At 47.9% G+C, this 19,596-nt stretch overlaps 1 protein-coding gene across 1 annotated transcript in view; it reads right to left on the reverse strand.

The window, feature by feature from the left end:
* Positions 1-1,340: 1,340 nt before the first annotated feature.
* Positions 1,341-19,596, reverse strand: part of ITFG1 (integrin alpha FG-GAP repeat containing 1) — a 157,404-nt gene continuing 139,148 nt past the window's right edge. The window contains exons 16-18 of the mRNA XM_077288753.1: positions 17,775-17,857; positions 12,276-12,393; positions 1,341-2,644 (exon numbers count right to left, since the gene is read on the reverse strand). Coding sequence (XP_077144868.1) covers positions 2,585-2,644; positions 12,276-12,393; positions 17,775-17,857 — 261 coding nt within the window. The 3' untranslated portion in view covers positions 1,341-2,584. The remainder of the gene's footprint in view (positions 2,645-12,275; positions 12,394-17,774; positions 17,858-19,596) is intronic.

The following is a 19,596-nucleotide window of genomic DNA, read 5'->3' on the forward strand; positions in this document are numbered from 1 at the left end:
GCTTGGACTGCAGCTGGCCGGGATTAGGAAGTAACAGCGCACTATAGCGATCTTGGACAGAATTATAACGGTGCTTACAAGCTCAATAGTAAAGCGCCTGTGAGCGCTGCAAGTGTCATGTCTGCCGTCTAGCAGCGGTGGTCGGTCTCCAAGGCAACAAACTGTAAACAAAAGTGTTAATATCTCAAGATTAGCTGAAAATTATAGTATGTAGTCATATGTATTCACAACCACGATCTGACGATATCTATCTATGAAGATCGGAATGATCCTTAAATGCCATCAATACCTCTGGGGGTAAATACAGGAGTTCTTCCGCTGTTACTTATTATTTTAGTGTTTTTCTGATATGGAGCTTCCATCCTCTGCCTCAGACATACAGGGGCAGAAATGGTCACTCTTCCTTGGCCCGCAGACCCCGCTGTGCACATACTAACAGGAGCACAGTGAGCACCCTCTAGTGGCGGCTGCCGGAAGCCAGAATCCCATCATTCTGCTCCATGTTCTGTCCCATGAAGGCTGCTGTATATACGGCTGGATGGCAACACATTGCAAGTTGTGTCTCCTATTTAAATGTTGCAGTAGTAGCGTTAGTAAAAACATGGTGGATTTTTCCCAAAAAACAGCGCCACAGCAGTCTGCAGGTTGTATTCGGTATTGCAGCTCATTGCTATTGAAATGAACGGATTACAGTTGCAAGGCCGTACACAAGCTAGAGATTTTTGTGACATTGAGATTCATAGGACCCAGTACAGAAGCCACTTCAGTAGTCCGTGGTCACCAGAACGGAGCCCTGTGAACCTCCTGCTACCGGGCGGCATTCACTGGCGCCTGTTTTGATTGATTGACCACTGCGATCATGATGATATCACATAGGGCCTAGTAATCAGAAAGGAGGAGAGGAGGTCACAAAGCACGGATCCGGAGGTCAGGGACTGCTGGACCAGGGACTGCTGGTCAGGGACTGCTGGTCCAGGGTCCGGTGGTCAGGGACTGCAGGTCCAGGGTCCGCTTGTCAGGGACTGCTGGCTCAGGGTCCGCTTGTCAGGGACTGCTGGCCCAGGGTCCGCCGGTCAGGGACTGCTGGTCCAGGGTCCGCCAGTCAGGGACTGCTGGTTCAGGGTCCGCCGGTCAGGGACTGCTGGTTCAGGGTCCGCTGGTCAGGGACTGCTGGTCCAGGTTCTGTTGATCAGGGACCGCTTGTCCAGGAACTCTTTTAGCTCAACTTTAAAAAAGCCGCCATGTTTTTGTGTTCCTGGAAACCCCTCTTAACATTACAGAGACTATAGGGTCTCTCGTCCTTCCAGGGGAACGATTGGTACCAAGATACAGGACACAGATTGAGACTCGTCAGCTCCTGTTTAATTACGGATCAGTCAGGAATAAATGATAGCGACAGTGAGACGTCAGTAAATCAGTTCACAAGACACAACCCAGGAACGTAGCAATGACCAATGCCGGCAACGATGGCCGACAGAACATGGTACACAGGACGGGGTCCTGCAATCAGTGCGGTTTGGACCCTTCTATAGCGCTCACTCCTAAACTGTTCCAAAACTACAACACGCAGCATGCCCCCTAGCACCCATGGGCTATCTGGGCATGCTGGGAGTTGTAGTTTGCAACAACTAGAGACCCAGAAATAATCATTGAAGCAGTTCTGGCTCATAACTGACAGCAGGAGCTGGTGACAGACTATGGACCTAATACAATGGATTGTGTCCTGATGGATTCTCGGGGGGTCGGTAGAAGACGTCCACTTACATTTACATAATAACAGAATTTCACATAAATTTGGCAATTCCTTCATTAATCAAAAAAAGAAATCAATCAGCAATACTGGCAACCGCCAAGGACCAATCAGATTGCAGCACGAGTGGTCATTTCGGCCTTAGAAATGCTGCAATCTGATTGGCTGTTGGGAAGTATGAGACCCCTCGCAGCCTTACAGAATCCCACCATTGTTGCCATTTATTTGCCCTCACACCTCACCCTGCCGCCAGCTTCTAGCGAGCTGCAGTATACGGCGGTGTGTAGGCTACAGACTCTACAGAATCGGAGCTTTTCCCAGCACCGTCTAATTATCATACCCCACACAACACTTTCCCACCTGTTTCCCACATTAACAGCATAAAAAAAAGAAAAAAACAAAAATCACATTATTTTCTGTCAATCTTGTGGAAACGTGCAACAATCACAGAAAGTAACAGGCTTCCCTCGGAAACAGATGATGGGAGTCATGCATAAACATGAGCGCCGATGCTGCGGCCCCCGACAACCAATCAGGATCCAGCCCTTATTGTGCAAAAAAGGAAACAAAGTATCTGTCTGGTTGCCAGCGGCGACAACAATGGATTTGTAGCCGGTCCCTCACCGATCTCGTCACATACAGAATCCCTTCCAATAAATTATAACCCCCCAGGACAAGGACGTAGAGCGGCGCCGGACCCCCGGAGTCGGGATCGCCGGACGCCCAGGAATCAGCGTGTGCACCAATAAATTAAGACAGAATGCAGAATATACAGAAAAGTCATTTTCATCTCGTCCATGGGAAGGAACGTGGCGTCCAACGAGCCGCAGCCCCTCACATTGCATCGAAATGGAAGCGATGCGCCTCCTGCCGCTTCTCCCGGTCGTCAGCTTTCTGAAATACAAAGAGGGGGAGGGGAGTGATGGTAGAGACCATTATATTATAATATAGGATGTAACTCAGGATCAGTAATGTATGTACACAGTGACTGCTCCAGCAGAATAGTGAGTGCCGCTCTGGGGTATAATACAGGATGTAACTCAGGATCAGTAATGTAATGTATGTACACAGTGACTGCACCAGCAGAATAGTGAGTGCAGCTCTGGGGTATAATACAGGATGTAACTGAGGATCAGTAATGTAATGTATGTACAAAGTGACTGCACCAGCAGAATAGTGAGTGCAGCTCTGGAGTATAATACAGGAGGTAACTCAGGATCAGTAATGTAATGTATGTGCACAGTGACTGCACCAGCAGATTAGTGAGTGCAGCTCTGGGGTATAATACAGGATTTAACTCAGGATCAGTAATGTAATGTATGTACACAGTGACTGCACCAGCAGAATAGTGAGTGCAGCTCTGGGGTATAATACAGGATGTAACTGAGGATCAGTAATGTAATGTATGGACACAGTGACTGCACCAGCAGAATAGTGAGTGCAGCTCTGGGGTATAATACAGGATGTAACTCAGGATCAGTAATGTATGTACACAGTGACTGCACCAGCAGAATAGTGAGTGCAGCTCTGGGGTATAATACAGGATGTAACTGAGGATCAGTAATGTAATGTATGGACACAGTGACTGCACCAGCAGAATAGTGAGTGCAGCTCTGGGGTATAATACAGGATGTAACTCAGGATCAGTAATGTATGTACACAGTGACTCCACCAGCAGAATAGTGAGTGCAGCTCTGGGGTATAATACAGGATGTAACTCAGGATCAGTAATGTAATGTATGTACACAGTGACTCCACCAGCAGAATAGTGAGTACAGCTCTGGGGTATAATACAGGATGTAACTCAGGATCAGTAATGTAATGTATGTACACAGTGACTTCACCAGCAGAATAGTGAGTGCAGCTCAGCTGCTACTCATAGTGGTGACTCTGGGTGTGGTCGCCACTGAACCTGGTGTCTGCTCCTGAGCTCCAGAGACTCACTACCTCTCCACCCGGGGACCTGCTCTCTCTCTTACCCAGGGAGTGAGTGGGTTTCCAGGGATGAGTGACGGAGCCAAGTCCCAGGCTTCTGCTTCCCGGACCAGGCCGGCCGGGGGTGGGGGTGGGGGGTGAGGGGCAGAAGGAACCAGCAACCAGCCTGCACATCAGAGGATTCGGGGGTGAGGCGCTCCACCAGGAGTCGCAGCAATGTGGCTCCTACTCCCCCCAGGTCTGCAGAGACCCAGACCCAGAGAAGCCGCAAGGCTTCCATGGAGGAGAAGCCTGCTAGCGTGCAAGATGGCGGTCCTTCCGAAGGAAAGCTGAGTGCTCATGGAGGTGAGGCCGACCTCACTGAGGAGGGTTGGGTGCTGCCGAGATTCCGGGAGTCTGTGTCCACCTATGCCTCCCGGGTCATGAGCCACCTCCGTGAGTATGATGAGGCGAGTAAGACCCTGAGGAGGCTTCGGGAGGATCTGCGCTGCACAAGCAACAAAGCTGCAGGTTCCTCCAAACCGAGGAAGAATCAGCTCTAGGCGGAGGTAAGGAGACTGAAAGTTGAGATCAATGAGCTTGAAGTCAGAAAAGCTTTCATCAGAGAAAAAAGTGGACCATTTAAAGAAAAGCTTATAAATGAAGACCGATTCAGAGAAATGGCTGATAACAGAGAGCAAAGGCAGATGGGGCTGCAGCCTGAGAGCCAGGTGGATGATGATGATGATGAGGATGACCAGTAGAAAGCCCCACCTGGCAGCCTGCTTAGTCACTCACAGGCCACATGCAGCGAGGTCCCTGCAGGACAGGCGACAATTACATCTCGTCGCAGTTCTGCTGGCTCTGGGGAACACAGAGACAACATCGGCCAGGGAGGGGCGCTAATGGCAGAGATCAAGCTCCTGGAGTCCCCAGTGTGCCTTCAGAACTTCCATCTTGGTGATGATTTACCAGAGGAGGCACCTGGGGGCCAGAAGAAAAAGGCAAAGACCACCAAGTCAAAGCTGCAGGAAGCGGTAAGCTATGTGTATGCCCCCCTCCCTGTACCCCCTGAGACGGCTACAGGGTCAGCTTGCTGTATAAGCACCATTGCCCAGCCTGTTTTCTGCTGTGGATCCGGTGCAAAGGCATGGGGAGATTACAAAGCAACGCAATGAGGCGCAGAGCTCCGTCTCTGCTTGTAGTAGCAGGGATGTAGCAGCAGGTGCATCAGCCGAGAGGCTGGACAGTGAGGGTGACCCGGCGGCGGGTGAACGGTCAGGCCACGATACTGTGGTCCGCTTCTCAGTGGGAGGGAGGAGCGACCCGGTGTCGGGGGCAGCTTCGGTAGCCTTGGTGCCCCTGAATACTGTTGCCGCCGATCACTTAGTTGAGGAGCGGCAGCAGTGTGAGGGGGTTACTGGGGCTGGGAGTTCCGGTCCTCCCAAAGTCCTATTTTGTGTTGGTGCCGCTGGTCAACAAGATCCTGATGCTAAGGATCAGCGGTGCCTCACAGCAGCTAAAGATCAGCGGCGCCTGGAAGCAACCATGAAGCAGCGGAAAATATCAACTGATGATGCGGAGGGCACACATAAAACCAGGGGTGAGGTCACCTCCAGTTCTGTGGAGGAGACTCAGCCCCTTGTGCCTGATGATGCGGAGGCCAAAGTGTCACCCTCTGTTGTCACTGGTCCAGCAGGAGTGAATGTGGTAGTGGGTATGGATGCGGAAAACTTTGTCTAGTCGTGTGGTTGCTGGTTTGGTGGAGGGTGAGGGGGTTATGGAGGTGGGTAACTGTGATACTGTTGGTGTGGATGTGGTCACTGGTCCGGTTGCCCCCCTGGTGGTGGCAGCACCTGTCAGGAGCTTTGCTGCTGTCACCTCTGGGAGAAATAGGGCATCCTCCTTGTTTCTGGGTTCTGGGGAAGGCATGTTGCAATGGCGTCTCCTGGAGGCTCAAAAGAAGGGGGAGAGATCACTAATGGTAGAGGGTCGAGAGGTTGATCTATCCTTCTGGATAGAAAGGCATGGCCTCGGGGCCTTCCAAGGGCAAAGAGTGGGGGATACAGTGTGGTCCCTCCCAACAGCCGGGCCGGGTAGTGTGCGTAGGAATGTGGTTCGTCTTCGGTGGAGGGGCAGTGATGCATGTCCTCCAAGGTCGAAGGTTGTGGAGCTCCTGCTGAAGATGGGCTTCAAGGCGATTGACATCTATGCCTTGATACATCCCTATTCCACACCTGAGTTTGATGTCAGCTTTGTTCGGCCGGAGGGGCTTGAACTCTTCTGGTCGAACTATGAGTTGGCAAAAAATGAGCGCGGCTGGCGAGACTTTGCCGTTCAGGCGGTGTCTCGCCAAAATCAAGTCAAGAAAGTGACCGTGATGACAGGTAACGAGTCGCTTTCTTGTTATGACATCATGACGTGGCTTGGACGGTATGGAGAGGTAGTGGAGATACCAAACTCGTCACGGTTTTTCTTTGGCATCTGGTCAGGGGCCTAGACGTTTATGGTAAAACTTAAGCATTCAGGTGGTACGGTTGCCCACATACCATCATCTGCCTTCCTAGGTAGGGATCGTATCCTGGTCTTCTACCAGGGGCAACCGAAGCTCTGTCACAGGTGTGGCGACCACAAGCACTTCAGTGCAAACTGCACTGTGCAGAAATGTGGTTTGTGTGGGGATATCGGCCATCTTGCTGCATCTTGTGTGGAGATTAGGTGCCACCTGTGTGGTGAATTAGGTCACCCATTCAGCCGTTGTCCTCGCTCCTTCGCTAATGCAGTCGTGACCCCGGTGGGAGAAAGCCGCGAGGCTGATTCTGCTGGGGAAGGGACTAGCAAGGGTGAGGGAGCTGAGGGGCCAAGGAAGAAAAGCAATAAAAAGACGCCTGCCCAGCTAAGGTGTCTAGACAAGCGCAGACAGGATAGGGAGCTGGGCGAACCTCGGGCTACTGCGGAGGCCCCTGTTCTGGACGCCAGTCTTGCTGCTGAGGCCCCGAGGGATGATGAGTTGGATGAGGAGGTCAGGAGGATCCACAGGGAGGAAACCGCCACTGCCTCCGAATCCTCCCATTATTAAAGTATGGATGAGGATAATAGGCAGTGGCTACAGGAAAAGCGTAAGCTTGGCACCAAAAAGAAGAGAAAGAAGGGAGATAAAACATCTTCTCCCGCTCTGACCAAGGTACCGAAGGAAGAAAAAACTAACTCCCCCTCTGGTTGGTCTTTCTAACCGGTTCCAAGCCCTTGAGAACATCTCTTCCTCTGAGGAGGAAGCTGAGGGTGAGGTTCCGGCTTCGGCGGGGCTTAGAGGGGGCGCCGAGTCTCCTTCTTCTGGGAATGTAAGGTCCTTGGAGGGAGGGACTGGCCCAGAGTCTGGAGACGAGGAGGATAGAAAGAAAAAACATGTGGCAATGGACACCTCTATGTCATTAAAGAGGGGGAAGGATTCCTCCTCTGAGGCAGAGGATAAGGGGAGTAGGAAGAAGAAAGCCATCTAACTCAATCACCAATGATGGCGGTACCCACTCCGTTGACGCTGGCGTCCATTAATGTCGCCAGCATAAAGTCAAATACAGCTAGATTTGCGGCCTTTCATTTTCTCAGCCGGGTTGAAGCTGATATTTTCTTTTTGCAAGAGACCAGGCTGCCAAACATGGCAGACGTGTTTAAAGCTAAAAGGTAGTGGAGACTCGGGCCCTCCTATTGGTCTCTTGCGGCCGAGCCGTATAGCGGAGTGGCGGTCCTTTTTACCGCACCGGTGGAATGCCGACGGGTTATTGAGTTAGAAATGGGGAGGTGCCTGATCTTAGATGTCCTCATGAAGGGACAAGAGCTCCGGCTCATTAACATCTATGGTCCCCAATCTAAGTGGGACCGGAAGTATCTCTTTATGAGGATCAAGCCCTACCTTTTTACAAGTCGGCAGGTTGTCTTTAGAGGGGACTTCAATGCTGTCACGAGGACCCAAGATAGAGGAGGTTCCAGAGACAAGTAGACTTATGATAGCGTCGCCCTTAATAGTATAGCTAGTGAGGCTCGCCTGGTGGATGTCCACATTCGGCACACCCCAGGCCACGAGGGGTTCACCTATCATAGAGGTAACTGTAGGTCCAGAATAGATAAGTTTTATTTAAAGGAGGAAGCTGTCTCTTCAGCAGTGTCTGTTGTTGAGGCGGAGTTCTCCGACCACTGTTTAATTTTGTTTTCTCTGAATGTTACAGAGACCCTCCGGATGGGAAGAGGCTTTTGGAGGCTCAATTCGTCTCTCTTGGAAGAAGCGGAGATAAGACAGTCCTTTGAGAATTTTCTTCAGAGCCAGGTACCCTTACTGGATCTTTGTAGTAGTAAGTCAGAGTGGTGGGAGATGTTCAAGGAAAGGGTGGAGAGATTCTTCCACCAGCTCTCGATCCTCAGGAGTCTGAGCAGGTACCGCCTGTATCAGGGTCTGAGAAGGAAACTCGAGCATCTTGTCTCAACTGGAGGTAGCCGTGAGGAGATCTCCAGAGTGAAATCTTTGCTTATGAGGTGTCAGTACGATAGACACGCATCTTTGGTTTTTGAGAGGGATTACGGGAAGTACCGCTCGCCAGACCCTTACAGAAACTGCAAGATGTCAGTGAATAGTAAAGTAGTTACAGGACTGGTCGACACTACGGGGTCCCTGAGGCGATCCAGATCAGGGACTCTGGAGGTTGTCAGATCCTTCTACTCGCATCTCTTGGGGAAGAGGGATCTTGATTGGGATGAGATGTCGGCTTTCCTGGCTGAAGCCGTCCCCGAACCAGGGGTAGACCCCTCTCTTGACGTTTTGACAGAAATTATCAGGGAAGAGGAAGTTCAGTTGGCGATTGAAGGGCTTGCCCAAAAAAAAAATCGCCCGGTCCAGATGGCTTAACATCTGAATTCTATAAGACCTTTAAGGACGTTTTGGTTCCCCTCTTGACTGAGGTATTCAATGAGTGTCTTTCCTTGGGCACTCTGCCGAAGTCAATGAGGAGGTCTGCTCTGATCATCTTGTCAAAGGTTAAGGACCCATCTTGCATTGAGAATTGGCATCCCATAGCGCTTCTCAATGCAGACAGGAAGGTTCTGGCAAAGGTGCTGTTTAAGTGGCTTGTGAAATTTGCACCCCGACTCCTTTCGGAGGCCCAGCAATGCTCTGTTCCAGGCCGCAGCACATTTAGTGCTGTGCTCTGTGTCCGAGAGGCAGTGGAGCAGGGTAGGGCTGGTCACCAGAAGGGGTACATGCTGTCACTGGACCAGGCAAAAGCGTTTGATCGGGTTAATCACGAGTACCTCTGGTCCGTCCTTCTGAGATATGGCCTGCCGGGGGGGTTTGTTGACTGGCTTAAGACCTTGTACAGTGGGGCAGAGAGTTTCCCGCTTGTGAATGGTTGGATTGGCAGCTCTTTTGAGGTTGGGTCTGGTGTTCGCCAGGGTTGTCCCTTGAGCCCGCTGCTGAACGTGTTTGCGATTGACCCTCTTGTTAGGAGGGTGGACCGTTGGCCAGGATCGGGATGGACCAGGCAGCACCGGAGGCCACTCTGAGGCTGGTGGCGTATGCCGATGATGTCACCGTGTTTGTTTCCGCTCACGAGGAGGCAGGGTGGCTTATGTCAGAGGTAGATCGCTACTCGGAGGCTTCCGGGTCCAAGATCAACCGGGATAAGTGTGAGAATCTCTGGCTGGGAGGAGGAGATCTTGGTTTTGATCTCCCGGACACCCTTCCAGGACCCAAAGTCTCTGCAAAAATTCTTGGCATCGAATTTGGCCAGGGGGATTACCCCAAACAAAATTGGGACAGCAGGCTAGAGATCACCACTCAGAAGGTGAACCAATGGAAGGGTTGGTCTTTGACCCTAAGGGAAAGGGTAAACCTGATCAAAACTTACCTGCTCCCTTTACTGATTTATCTGGGCAGTGTGTGCATCTTGCCGGAATCGGGTCTACAGTTTGTTCTTCCAACTGTTATGGGGGAATAGACTAAACCTGGTCAAGAGGGAGGTTACTTACCGTACGAGGAGACTAGGAGGGTTGGGTATGGTCAACCCTGTGATATTCCTTGTGGATACCTTCATTAAGATCAATATTGCAAACCTCTGGAAAGAGAGGGCTCCTCCGTGGGTATTCTCCTGTAGGGGATGGTTTCAGCCTTTCTTCCAGGAATGGGAGACAGGAGGGCAAGTGAAGGATCTTCGCACACTGCATGGACATCTTCCGGCTTACGCTACCTTGGTTCTGAAGGTAATTCGTTGGTGGGGTCTGGGAATGTGGGAGATCAGGACTCTGCCAAGGAAACTCCTTGACAATAGGGTTCTGTTGACCCATATCCAGAGGCCTCTGGCACTCAGGGACTGCCCAAGTCGGGATCTTGGGGTGGGTTTGCATCTTTTGAATTCTATCAGGATCCCCTCGAAGTTTTGGGACTTGGCTTGGCGCTGCTTCCCTGGGAAACTGTGTGAGGGACAATCTGAAGTGTAGGAGCTCTGAGGACAGGAATTGTCCTCGGGAGCATTGTGGTACCTTGCTGGAAAGCATGGACCACCTCCTGCTTCATTGTCCCTTCAACACAGAGGTGTACAACAGGGTGGGCGCCTTCATTGGCTGGTCTCGGCTGGCCGGTCTCTCCTATGAGGAATGGGCCTATGGAGCATTCGGAGACCTTGGTGGTCGGGACCCCTGCACCTTATATCTAGTTAGCGCAGTAGTTAGATATCACACGTGGAATGCACGGTGCTTAGTATTGACGCAACGAAAAATCCTCCCAGTGGACGATGTGTTTAGGACCATACTCGGTGACCTGGTGAAGGTGCGCTCTCTGGAGTATGGGAGACTGGGCACACGGAGGGCCGCTCTCCTCTGGAGGGGCTTTTCTTTTAGTGTGCCCTAGTCTGGTCATCTCCTTTCCTGGTGGTGGGCTGCTGCTGACACTGTAGATTTTTGTTTTGTTTGATCATTATACAGTGATGTAGGGCTGCAGGCGCCGAACATGGGCTTTGTGATTTATGGTTATTGTAGTGTGTGCTGCTGTATATATTGTATATAGAGATATAGATTTGGGTGTAGGTGTTAGGTTGGGTGGTGGGAAAGGGGGGGAGGTGGGTTTATCTTGTGGGACTATGGAACACTGGGTTGTTTGGGGGAAACCTGGCACTGCCTGATCTGGCCTATGGACGTTGGACATGGACTGAGGCATGAGACGCAGGACCTGCTCTCAGGTCAGTGCGGGGGGTTGGGAATGAAGGATAGCTTAGTATTGTATATATTTGTTTAAATTTGTGGTTATTTTATTTAAAACTTAAAAAAAAAAAAAAAAAAATGTATATAGTTTTTGTTTGCCATTGTTTATTTTATTTGTTATTATTAGTTTGTTTGGTGACCGGACCAGAAGGTCAAAGTAGTTATTATTCTGTATATACTGTATAATATGTGTGAGAGGAGAGAATGAGCGCCTGGACCAGTTTTCAGTATACTGATTATTTTCTGGCTAATATTTTTGTTATGTTTTCTGCTACTATTATTGTTATGTTTTTCACTTTTATAATAAAAGATCTACAGGATGTAACTAAGGATCAGTAATGTAATGTATGTACACAGTGACTGCACCAGCAGAATAGTGAGTACAGCTCTGGGGTATAATACAGGAGGTAACTCAGGATCAGTAAAGTAATGTATGTACACAGTGACTGCACAAGCAGAATAGCGAGTGCAGCTCTGGGGTACAATACACAAAGTAACTCAGGATCAGTAATGAAATGTATGTACACAGTGACTGCACCAGCAGAATAGTGAGTGCAGCTCTGGGGTATAATACAGGAGGTAACTCAGGATCAGTAATGTAATGTGTGTACACAGTGACTTCACCAGCAGAATAGCGAGTGCATCTCTGGGGTATAATACAGGACGTAACTCAGGAATAGGACCAGCGTATTTTTACTTTTAGAAGTTTTCTTTGCTTAAGATGAGAGAGAAAGAATAACTTTTAGAAATCATCTTGGTAACCATGCCCTAGTGGCCCTTTCTACCAGAATACTGTGAGATCAGTGTCACTGTCTAGTTATTTTCGTCTATGGCCGACCGTCAGTCTCGCTCTTATCTGTCCTACTTTCCGTCATGTTACTTGTAGGTCGGCCGTAGCTATAATCACCATGAACAAAAAAAAAAAAAAAAAAAAGACTCCTCGGCGCCACCAGAAATAGAAAATCCTGTAATAATTTATTCCGGACTAGCAGCATTTCTGGAGTAATGGATTTCCGAGACACCCTGTCCTCCTCCCCACCAGGACCATTATCTGTATCCCAGCCCAGGCTTCCGGTTAATGGCCGACATGCCAGTATATGGGTTTTTACACATGGAAGAACTTGCTTTTTTGGGGGCGTAAAACTGCATGAAGTCAAGACGTTATTATTTTTCAGGGGCAAGTTATTAACCCCAACGTCACGGAATAGCTCTACTCTTATTAGTACAGATCCGGAATAGAGGGCATTCAGTCCATGTACAGACTGGGGGACCGTTCTCATGGCAGCGCCCACCCGCTCTGACACTATATATCCCCAGCTTATCCATCCACATATTCAGTGACGGACCACACCAACCTCAGGGGTCTTACCTTCTCTTGCCAGTGCAGGATGCCGATTATGGCCAGGATGAATACGCACACCCCGATGAGGGCGATGGCGGTCAGCAGGACGATGTTACTGGGGGTCAGGTACAGTTTGGCGCTCCAGCTGTCGGTGAACAGGAAAGAGTCAGCTAGCGGTGAAGACAGATTGTTGCAATGTAACGTGTCATTGTGCGGTGATACATTGTATCCTGCGGGGTTACTGAGGACACCATGGCACCGATGACTGCAGGAGAACATGGCATCGTTGGGGCGCCATATAATTAATAGTGGTAATAAACGCCGCTGGTCCTTTACCTGTCAGGGGCGACACTCACAGCATAGGCATATACTCCAGAACTGTGCGGAGGTGGCGGAACTGAGTACGGGGCACATGGCAGGTAATGCTTGGATGTGTAGTTCCAGAATCACATTCACTATCAGGACATGCTGGAACTTTTAGCTCTTTAGCAGACTCCGCTCCCTTCATAAGAGGCGCTGCGTCTCGTGTGCTATATCAGGACCCTAAGTGCTTCTCGGAGCCGCCAGACGCGGGATCTAATATTAATATTATAGGGGAGATAAATGGAATAAGATTCTTCCATCCCCCGGAGAGAGGACGGTGACCCGGCCGCCGGCTACAAATATCTCACCTCGCCGGTTTTTTGTTGCTGTCAGGTTGATGTACAGATATATGTCTGTGCTTGCGCCGCCCGGCCGATCCCCTCTCGTTAATTCGCCTGCTTACTTCTACTTATACACGATGTAACAGCATCCGCTCCCCCTGTTTAATATCCCAATAAATGCCCATACTCTGCCCCTGGGCATTGTGAAAGCACGCGACGGGAGAGCCGACTGACACTGGCATTACTGCCAAATATCTGGCTGCAGCAATTAATTTGTATGGAACCGGCGGCGGTGACCCACATATCAGCATTCATGGCCGTCACTGTCACTCACGTCTGCCAGACTGGAGGAACACTGGCTCCTGACTCGGCATTTATGTACCTGCAGGTCGGGGAGAGTACTGCTCCAATGGGTGATCGGCCGGCACGTGGACAGGTGCTGAGGCCACTTATACGCCGCAGATTAGTCTGGGGTCCTCTGGGGACTCCGCCAGGTACTATCAGGTGGTAACGCAACTGCAGGGACATGATAAACTGTCGGGGCGACCATCGAGAGAAGGGGCTCTGCCCATACCACAACATTACGGCCCAGAGAGGATAAAGCCGGGCCTCGCCCTCTAACATGGACGTCCCCTTAATGCACAGTCTTGGTGCAATGAAGCACAGAGCGGCAAACACTGAGCAGGGCCCGGCATCGGCTGGGTTAACGGGGCTGCTACACCCCCCAGCCGGGCACTTGTTTGACGCATTACTGCTCGGAGTCAGAGATTTTGCACAACTGCTTATTATCTGGAGGCAGAAAGGTCCACACAATGCCGGGGCCAGCATCATTGTGCAGTGATTGCAGAAAAAGGGGAAGGTGTAATCTTCCGGCCATCTGTTAGTTGTGTGTAATCCAGATGCACCGCGTCCGAGGAGCGACGCTCAAATGTGCTTCTCCAAAGCGGATACTTCAGCGCGGTCACAAAGGCTCAAAATGTGCAATTAACGCCACCGCATGGTACACAATTTACCCACAATAGGGAGCGAGAGGAGCGAAACCACGAACATCTGCCAGCAAAGATATCCATGTGATGTGGTACAAGGATGGCACAGAAAGGGCACAAAGCTATAACTGGCCAAAGTAAGGCACACAAGTATTATATCACCTTCTGCCCCTATGTACAAGAATGCAACTACTATAATACTGCCCCTATGTACAAGAATATAACTTCTATAATACTGCCCTTATGTACAAGGATATAACTACTATAATACTGCCCCTATGTACAAGAATATAACTACTATAACACTGCCCCTATGTACAAGAATATAACTACTATAATACTGCCCCTATGTACAAGAATATAACTACTATCTATAATACTGCCCCTATATACAAGAATATAACTACTATAATTCTGCCTCTATGTACAAGAATATAACTACTATAACACTGCCCCTATGTACAAGAATATAACTACTATAATTCTGCCTCTATGTACAAGAATATAACTACTATAATACTGCTCCTATGTACAAGAATATAACTACTATAATACTGGCCCTATGTACAGGAATATATCTACTATAATACTGCTCCTACGCACAAAAATATCACTACTATAATACTGCCCCCTATGTACAAGAATATAGCTACTATAATACTGCCCCCTATGTACAAGAATATAGCTACTATAATACTGCCCCCTATGTACAAGAATATAACTACTATAATACTGCTCCTATGTACAAGAATATAGCTACTATAATACTGCCCCTATGTACAAGGATATAACTACTAAAATACTGCTCCTATGTACAAGGATATAACTACTATAATACTGCCGCCTATGTACAAGGATATAACTACTATAATACTGCCCCCTATGTACAAGGATATAACTACTATAATACTGCCCCCCATGTACAAGAATATAACTACTATAATACTGCCCCCTATGTACAAGAATATAACTACTATAATACTGCCCCTATGTACAAGAATATAACTACTATAATACTGCCCCCATGTACAAGAATATAACTACTATAATACTGCTCCTATGTACAAGAATATAACTACTATAATACTGCCCCTATGTACAAGAATATAACTACTATAATACTGCTCCTATGTACAGGAATATAACTACTATAATACTGCCCCCTATGTATAAGAATATAACTACTATAATACTGCCCCTATATACAAGAATATAACTACTATAATACTGCTCCTATGTACAAGAATATAACTACTATAATACTGCTCCTATGTACAAGAATATAACTACTATAATACTGCCCCCTATGTACAAAAATATAACTAGTATAATACTGCCCCCATGTACAAGAATATAACTACTATAATACTGCCCCTATGTACAAGAATATAACTACTATAATACTGCCCCTATGTACAAGAATATAACTACTATAATACTGCCCCCTATGTACAAGAATATAACTACTAGAATACTGCCCCCTATGTACAAGAATATAACTACTATAATACTGCTCCTATGTACAAGAATATAACTACTATAATACTGCTCCCTATGTACAAGAATATAACTACTATAATACTGCTCCTATGTACAAGAATATACATGTAACTACTATAATACTGCTCCCTATGTACAAGAATATAACTACTATAATACTGTCCCTATGTACAATAACATAACTACTATAATACTGCCCCTATGTACAAGAATATAACTACTATAATACTGCTCCTATGTACAAAATATAACTACCGTATATACTCGAGTATAAGCCGAGATTTTCAGCCCATTTTTTTGGGCTGAAAGTCCCCCTCTCGGCATATACTCGAGTCATACCAGGGGGTCGGCAGGGGAGGGGGGGCGGGGCTATCTAATTATACTCACCTACTGCTGGCGAGGTCCCTGCGCGTCCCTGCTTCTTCCAGCGCGGCATCTTCTTCCTGTACTGAGCGGTCACATGGTCCCTCTCATTACAGTAATGAATATGCGGCTCCACCTCCCATAGAGGTGGAGCCGCATATTCATTTCGGTAATGAGCGGTAACTGTGACCGCTCAATACAGGAAGAAGATGCAGCTCTGGAAGAAGCAGGGACGCGCAGTGACCGCGCCAGCAGTAGGTGAGTATACAGCGCTGCGCGATATTCACCTCTCCTCGTTCTGGTGCGGCTCCATCATCAGCGTCCTCTGGCTGTGACGCTCAGGTCAGAGGGTGCGGTGACGTAGTCAGTGCGCACCCTCTGCTGAACGTCAGTGCAGAAGACGGAGCCGCACGAGGAGAAGGTAAATATTGAAAGTGCCGGGGTCCTGAGCGAAGAGAGGTGAGTATGTGAGTTTTTTTTTTTTTTTAATCGCAGCAAAAGCATATGGAGCAATGACTGTACGAAGCATCTGTATGGGGCCATAACGATTGTGCAGCACTATAAGGGGCAGTGACTGTACGGAGCATCTGTATGGGGCCATAACACTTGTGCAGCACTATAAGGGGCAGTGACTGTACGGAGCATCTGTATGGGGCCATAACGATTGTGCAGCACTATATGGGGCAGTGACTGTACGGAGCATCTGTATGGGGCCATAACGATTGTGCAGCACTATATGGGGCAGTGACTGTACGGATCATCTGTATGGGGCCATAACGCTTGTGCAGCATTATAAGGGGCAGTGACTGTACGGAGCATCTTATAGGGCCATAACGATTGTCAGCACTATAATGGGGCAAGTGACTGTATGGAGCATCTTATGGGGCCATAACGCTTGTGCAGCATTATAAGGGGCAGTGACTGTACAGAGCATCTTATGGGGCCATAACGCTTGTGCAGCATTATATGGGGCAAGTGACTGTACGGAGCATCTTATGGGGCCATAACGCTTGTGAAGCACTATATAGGGCAAGTGACTGTATGGATGATCTTATGGGGCCATAACGTTTGTGCAGCACTATATGGGGCAAATGACTGTATGGAGCATCTTATGGGGCCATAACGTTTGTGCACTATATAGGGCAAATATCTCTATGGAGCATCTTATGGGGCCCTTATTACCCTTTATGCGGGATTATATGGGGCATATTTTAATATGGAGCATCTAATGGGGCCCATCAAACTGTATGGAGCATTATATGGGGCTCCTGATTCAATATGGATATTCAAAAACACTTAACCTACTGATGTCTCAATTAATTTTACTTTTATTGGTATCTATTTTTAACTTTTGAAATTTACCGGTAGCTGCTGCATTTTCCACCCTAGGCTTATACTCGAGTTATTAAGTTTTCCCAGTTTTTTGTGGCAAAATTAGGGGGGTCGGCTTATACTCGAGTATATACGGTACTATAATACTACGTTATGTATGCAGAGCGGGTGGTAGATATATATGTATGTGGTGTAGCGGCAGGCGACTCTTCTCTGTGCGGGGCGGTAGTTGCCGGCATTTTGCACCATCCATCTTCAGCATCAGTAACAAAACCAATAACCGCTTATTAATTTCGGCAGCGGGCGACGGTGCTCTCCGGCACCCTGCTCGGATCACACAGCATCCAGGGAGGATGAGTAAATTGTCCTCGGTTATGATAAAGATTTACGGGCTAATTGTGGAGCTCTGACTTCAGGCTTTCCCCTCCCGATTCCCAAAATAACTTGGAACACACCGAGCGGAAAATCAATAGACACTTATTAAGTGAGATACATTTGGAGAGGTGGCACCGAGTTCCGGGAAGGGAAGCGCTGCAACTCCAAAAGGACGTATTAACCCTTCCACATCTGGACCTGGCTTACACAACAAGAAAAAGCAAATTGTTCCTAGACCTGGGAACGCCGGATTACTGGGATTCTGGAGTATCAGACTACGGTGATTGATGTGTGTATGGCGGGTGATGGTGTTGGCCTGGATTTACCTTTTGGGGTTCTGGTGGGGGTACGGGATGACAATCAGCTGGGAGTTTGGGATAATGGCCGTCCACTCCTGCCTCCGGATTTGCTGGAAAACAGAAGGAAAAGTCGAGTAACGACATCAGTATGCACTGACACGAGCGCCGCTCGTTAACAATCCGTCGCTCCTAACAAAATAAATTCATTTATAAATCTCTACTTTAATAGGATTTTTGACTGAACGTTCAGATGAGTCATAAGCGAGTCCAAGTCCTGACAAATGACGAGGAGGAGGAGGAGATGTACGACGGGAGGCAGAAGAACCGACATGGAGCAGATCCGATCACAAAAGAGCATTTATCATTCCCTCCACTGCCCTGCAAGCAGCATAAGGAGGGGCAGATTATGGCCGCCTGTATACTGCTGCGGTATATGGCCACCTGTATACCCCGGCTGCATATGGCCGCCACAATGCTACAGCTGTATACTACCGCAGTATATGGCCGACTGTATACTGCCTCTGTACATGGCCGCCTGTATACTGCTGTATATGGCCACCTGTATTCTACCACTGTACACTATGTTCCAAATTATTATGCAAATTACATTTTTCAAAACAGCAGAGAAAAAAGAAGCAGCAAACAGTCCGATTAATATAAATATACAAAACTCTTTATTCATTTATAAAACCAGGAAAAGACATGACACAGGGAAGTAATCCCCGTGCAATCAACAGCATGTATCCATAGGGACAGGGTGTAGGTAACTATAACATGTAAGTAACCATTTACTGGCCGGCAGAAACCATATATACTCAGTCAATGTGTCAGATTTCTCACAACAGATATAATATGGGCCTGAAGCCCAAAACAATAATAAAGGGATCCGACACATAAAAAGTCCAAGATGTACATACCGGTCAGTGTAGAGATGTACCAATCTGGGTTAACACCTCACCCTCGTCCACCCCGACGTACGTTTCGGCGGATGCCTTGATAAAGGCATCCGCCGAAACGTACGTCGGGGTGGACGAGGGTGAGGTGTTAACCCAGATTGGTACATCTCTACACTGACCGGTATGTACATCTTGGACTTTTTATGTGTCGGATCCCTTTATTATTGTTTTGGGCTTCAGGCCCATATTATATCTGTTGTGAGAAATCTGACACATTGACTGAGTATATATGGTTTCTGCCGGCCAGTAAATGGTTACTTACATGTTATAGTTACCTACACCCTGTCCCTATGGATACATGCTGTTGATTGCATGGGGATTACTTCCCTCTGTCATGTCTTTTCCTGGTTTTATAAATGAATAAAGAGTTTTGTATATTTATATTAATCGGACTGTTTGCTGCTTCTTTTTTCTCTGCTGTTTTGGTCTATTGTCTGGCAGTTGGTCCAGTATGGTCCTATTCTTTTGGTCCCAGTTTGGAAATACATGAATAAACCCTATTTGGGTATACAATTACTATGGTGGTGACCTTTTATTTTTCCACAACTTTGTTCTTTCTAAATTACATTTTTCTCTGATTTTCCTAAATGGTTGGTGCAAATGACAGTCAGTCTAATAAAAGTCATCACCCGTTAGAGTATACATCGAATTTTGTTGAAGAAACCTCCCAATGATAACAGTATAATCTCCAAAATGAATAAAAACTCAAAATGCACTGTTCCAAATTATTAGGCACAGTAGAATTTCTAAACATTTGATATGTTTTAAAGAACTGAAAATGCTCATTTGTGGAATTTGCAGCATTAGGAGGTCACATCCACTGAACAAAAAAGCTATTTAACTCCAAAACATCCTAACAGGCTAAGTTACATGTTAACATAGGACCCTTCTTT

This window comes from Ranitomeya variabilis, chromosome 2 (genome assembly GCF_051348905.1).
Source record: "Ranitomeya variabilis isolate aRanVar5 chromosome 2, aRanVar5.hap1, whole genome shotgun sequence".
In the NCBI taxonomy this organism is placed as follows: Eukaryota; Metazoa; Chordata; class Amphibia; order Anura; family Dendrobatidae; genus Ranitomeya; species Ranitomeya variabilis.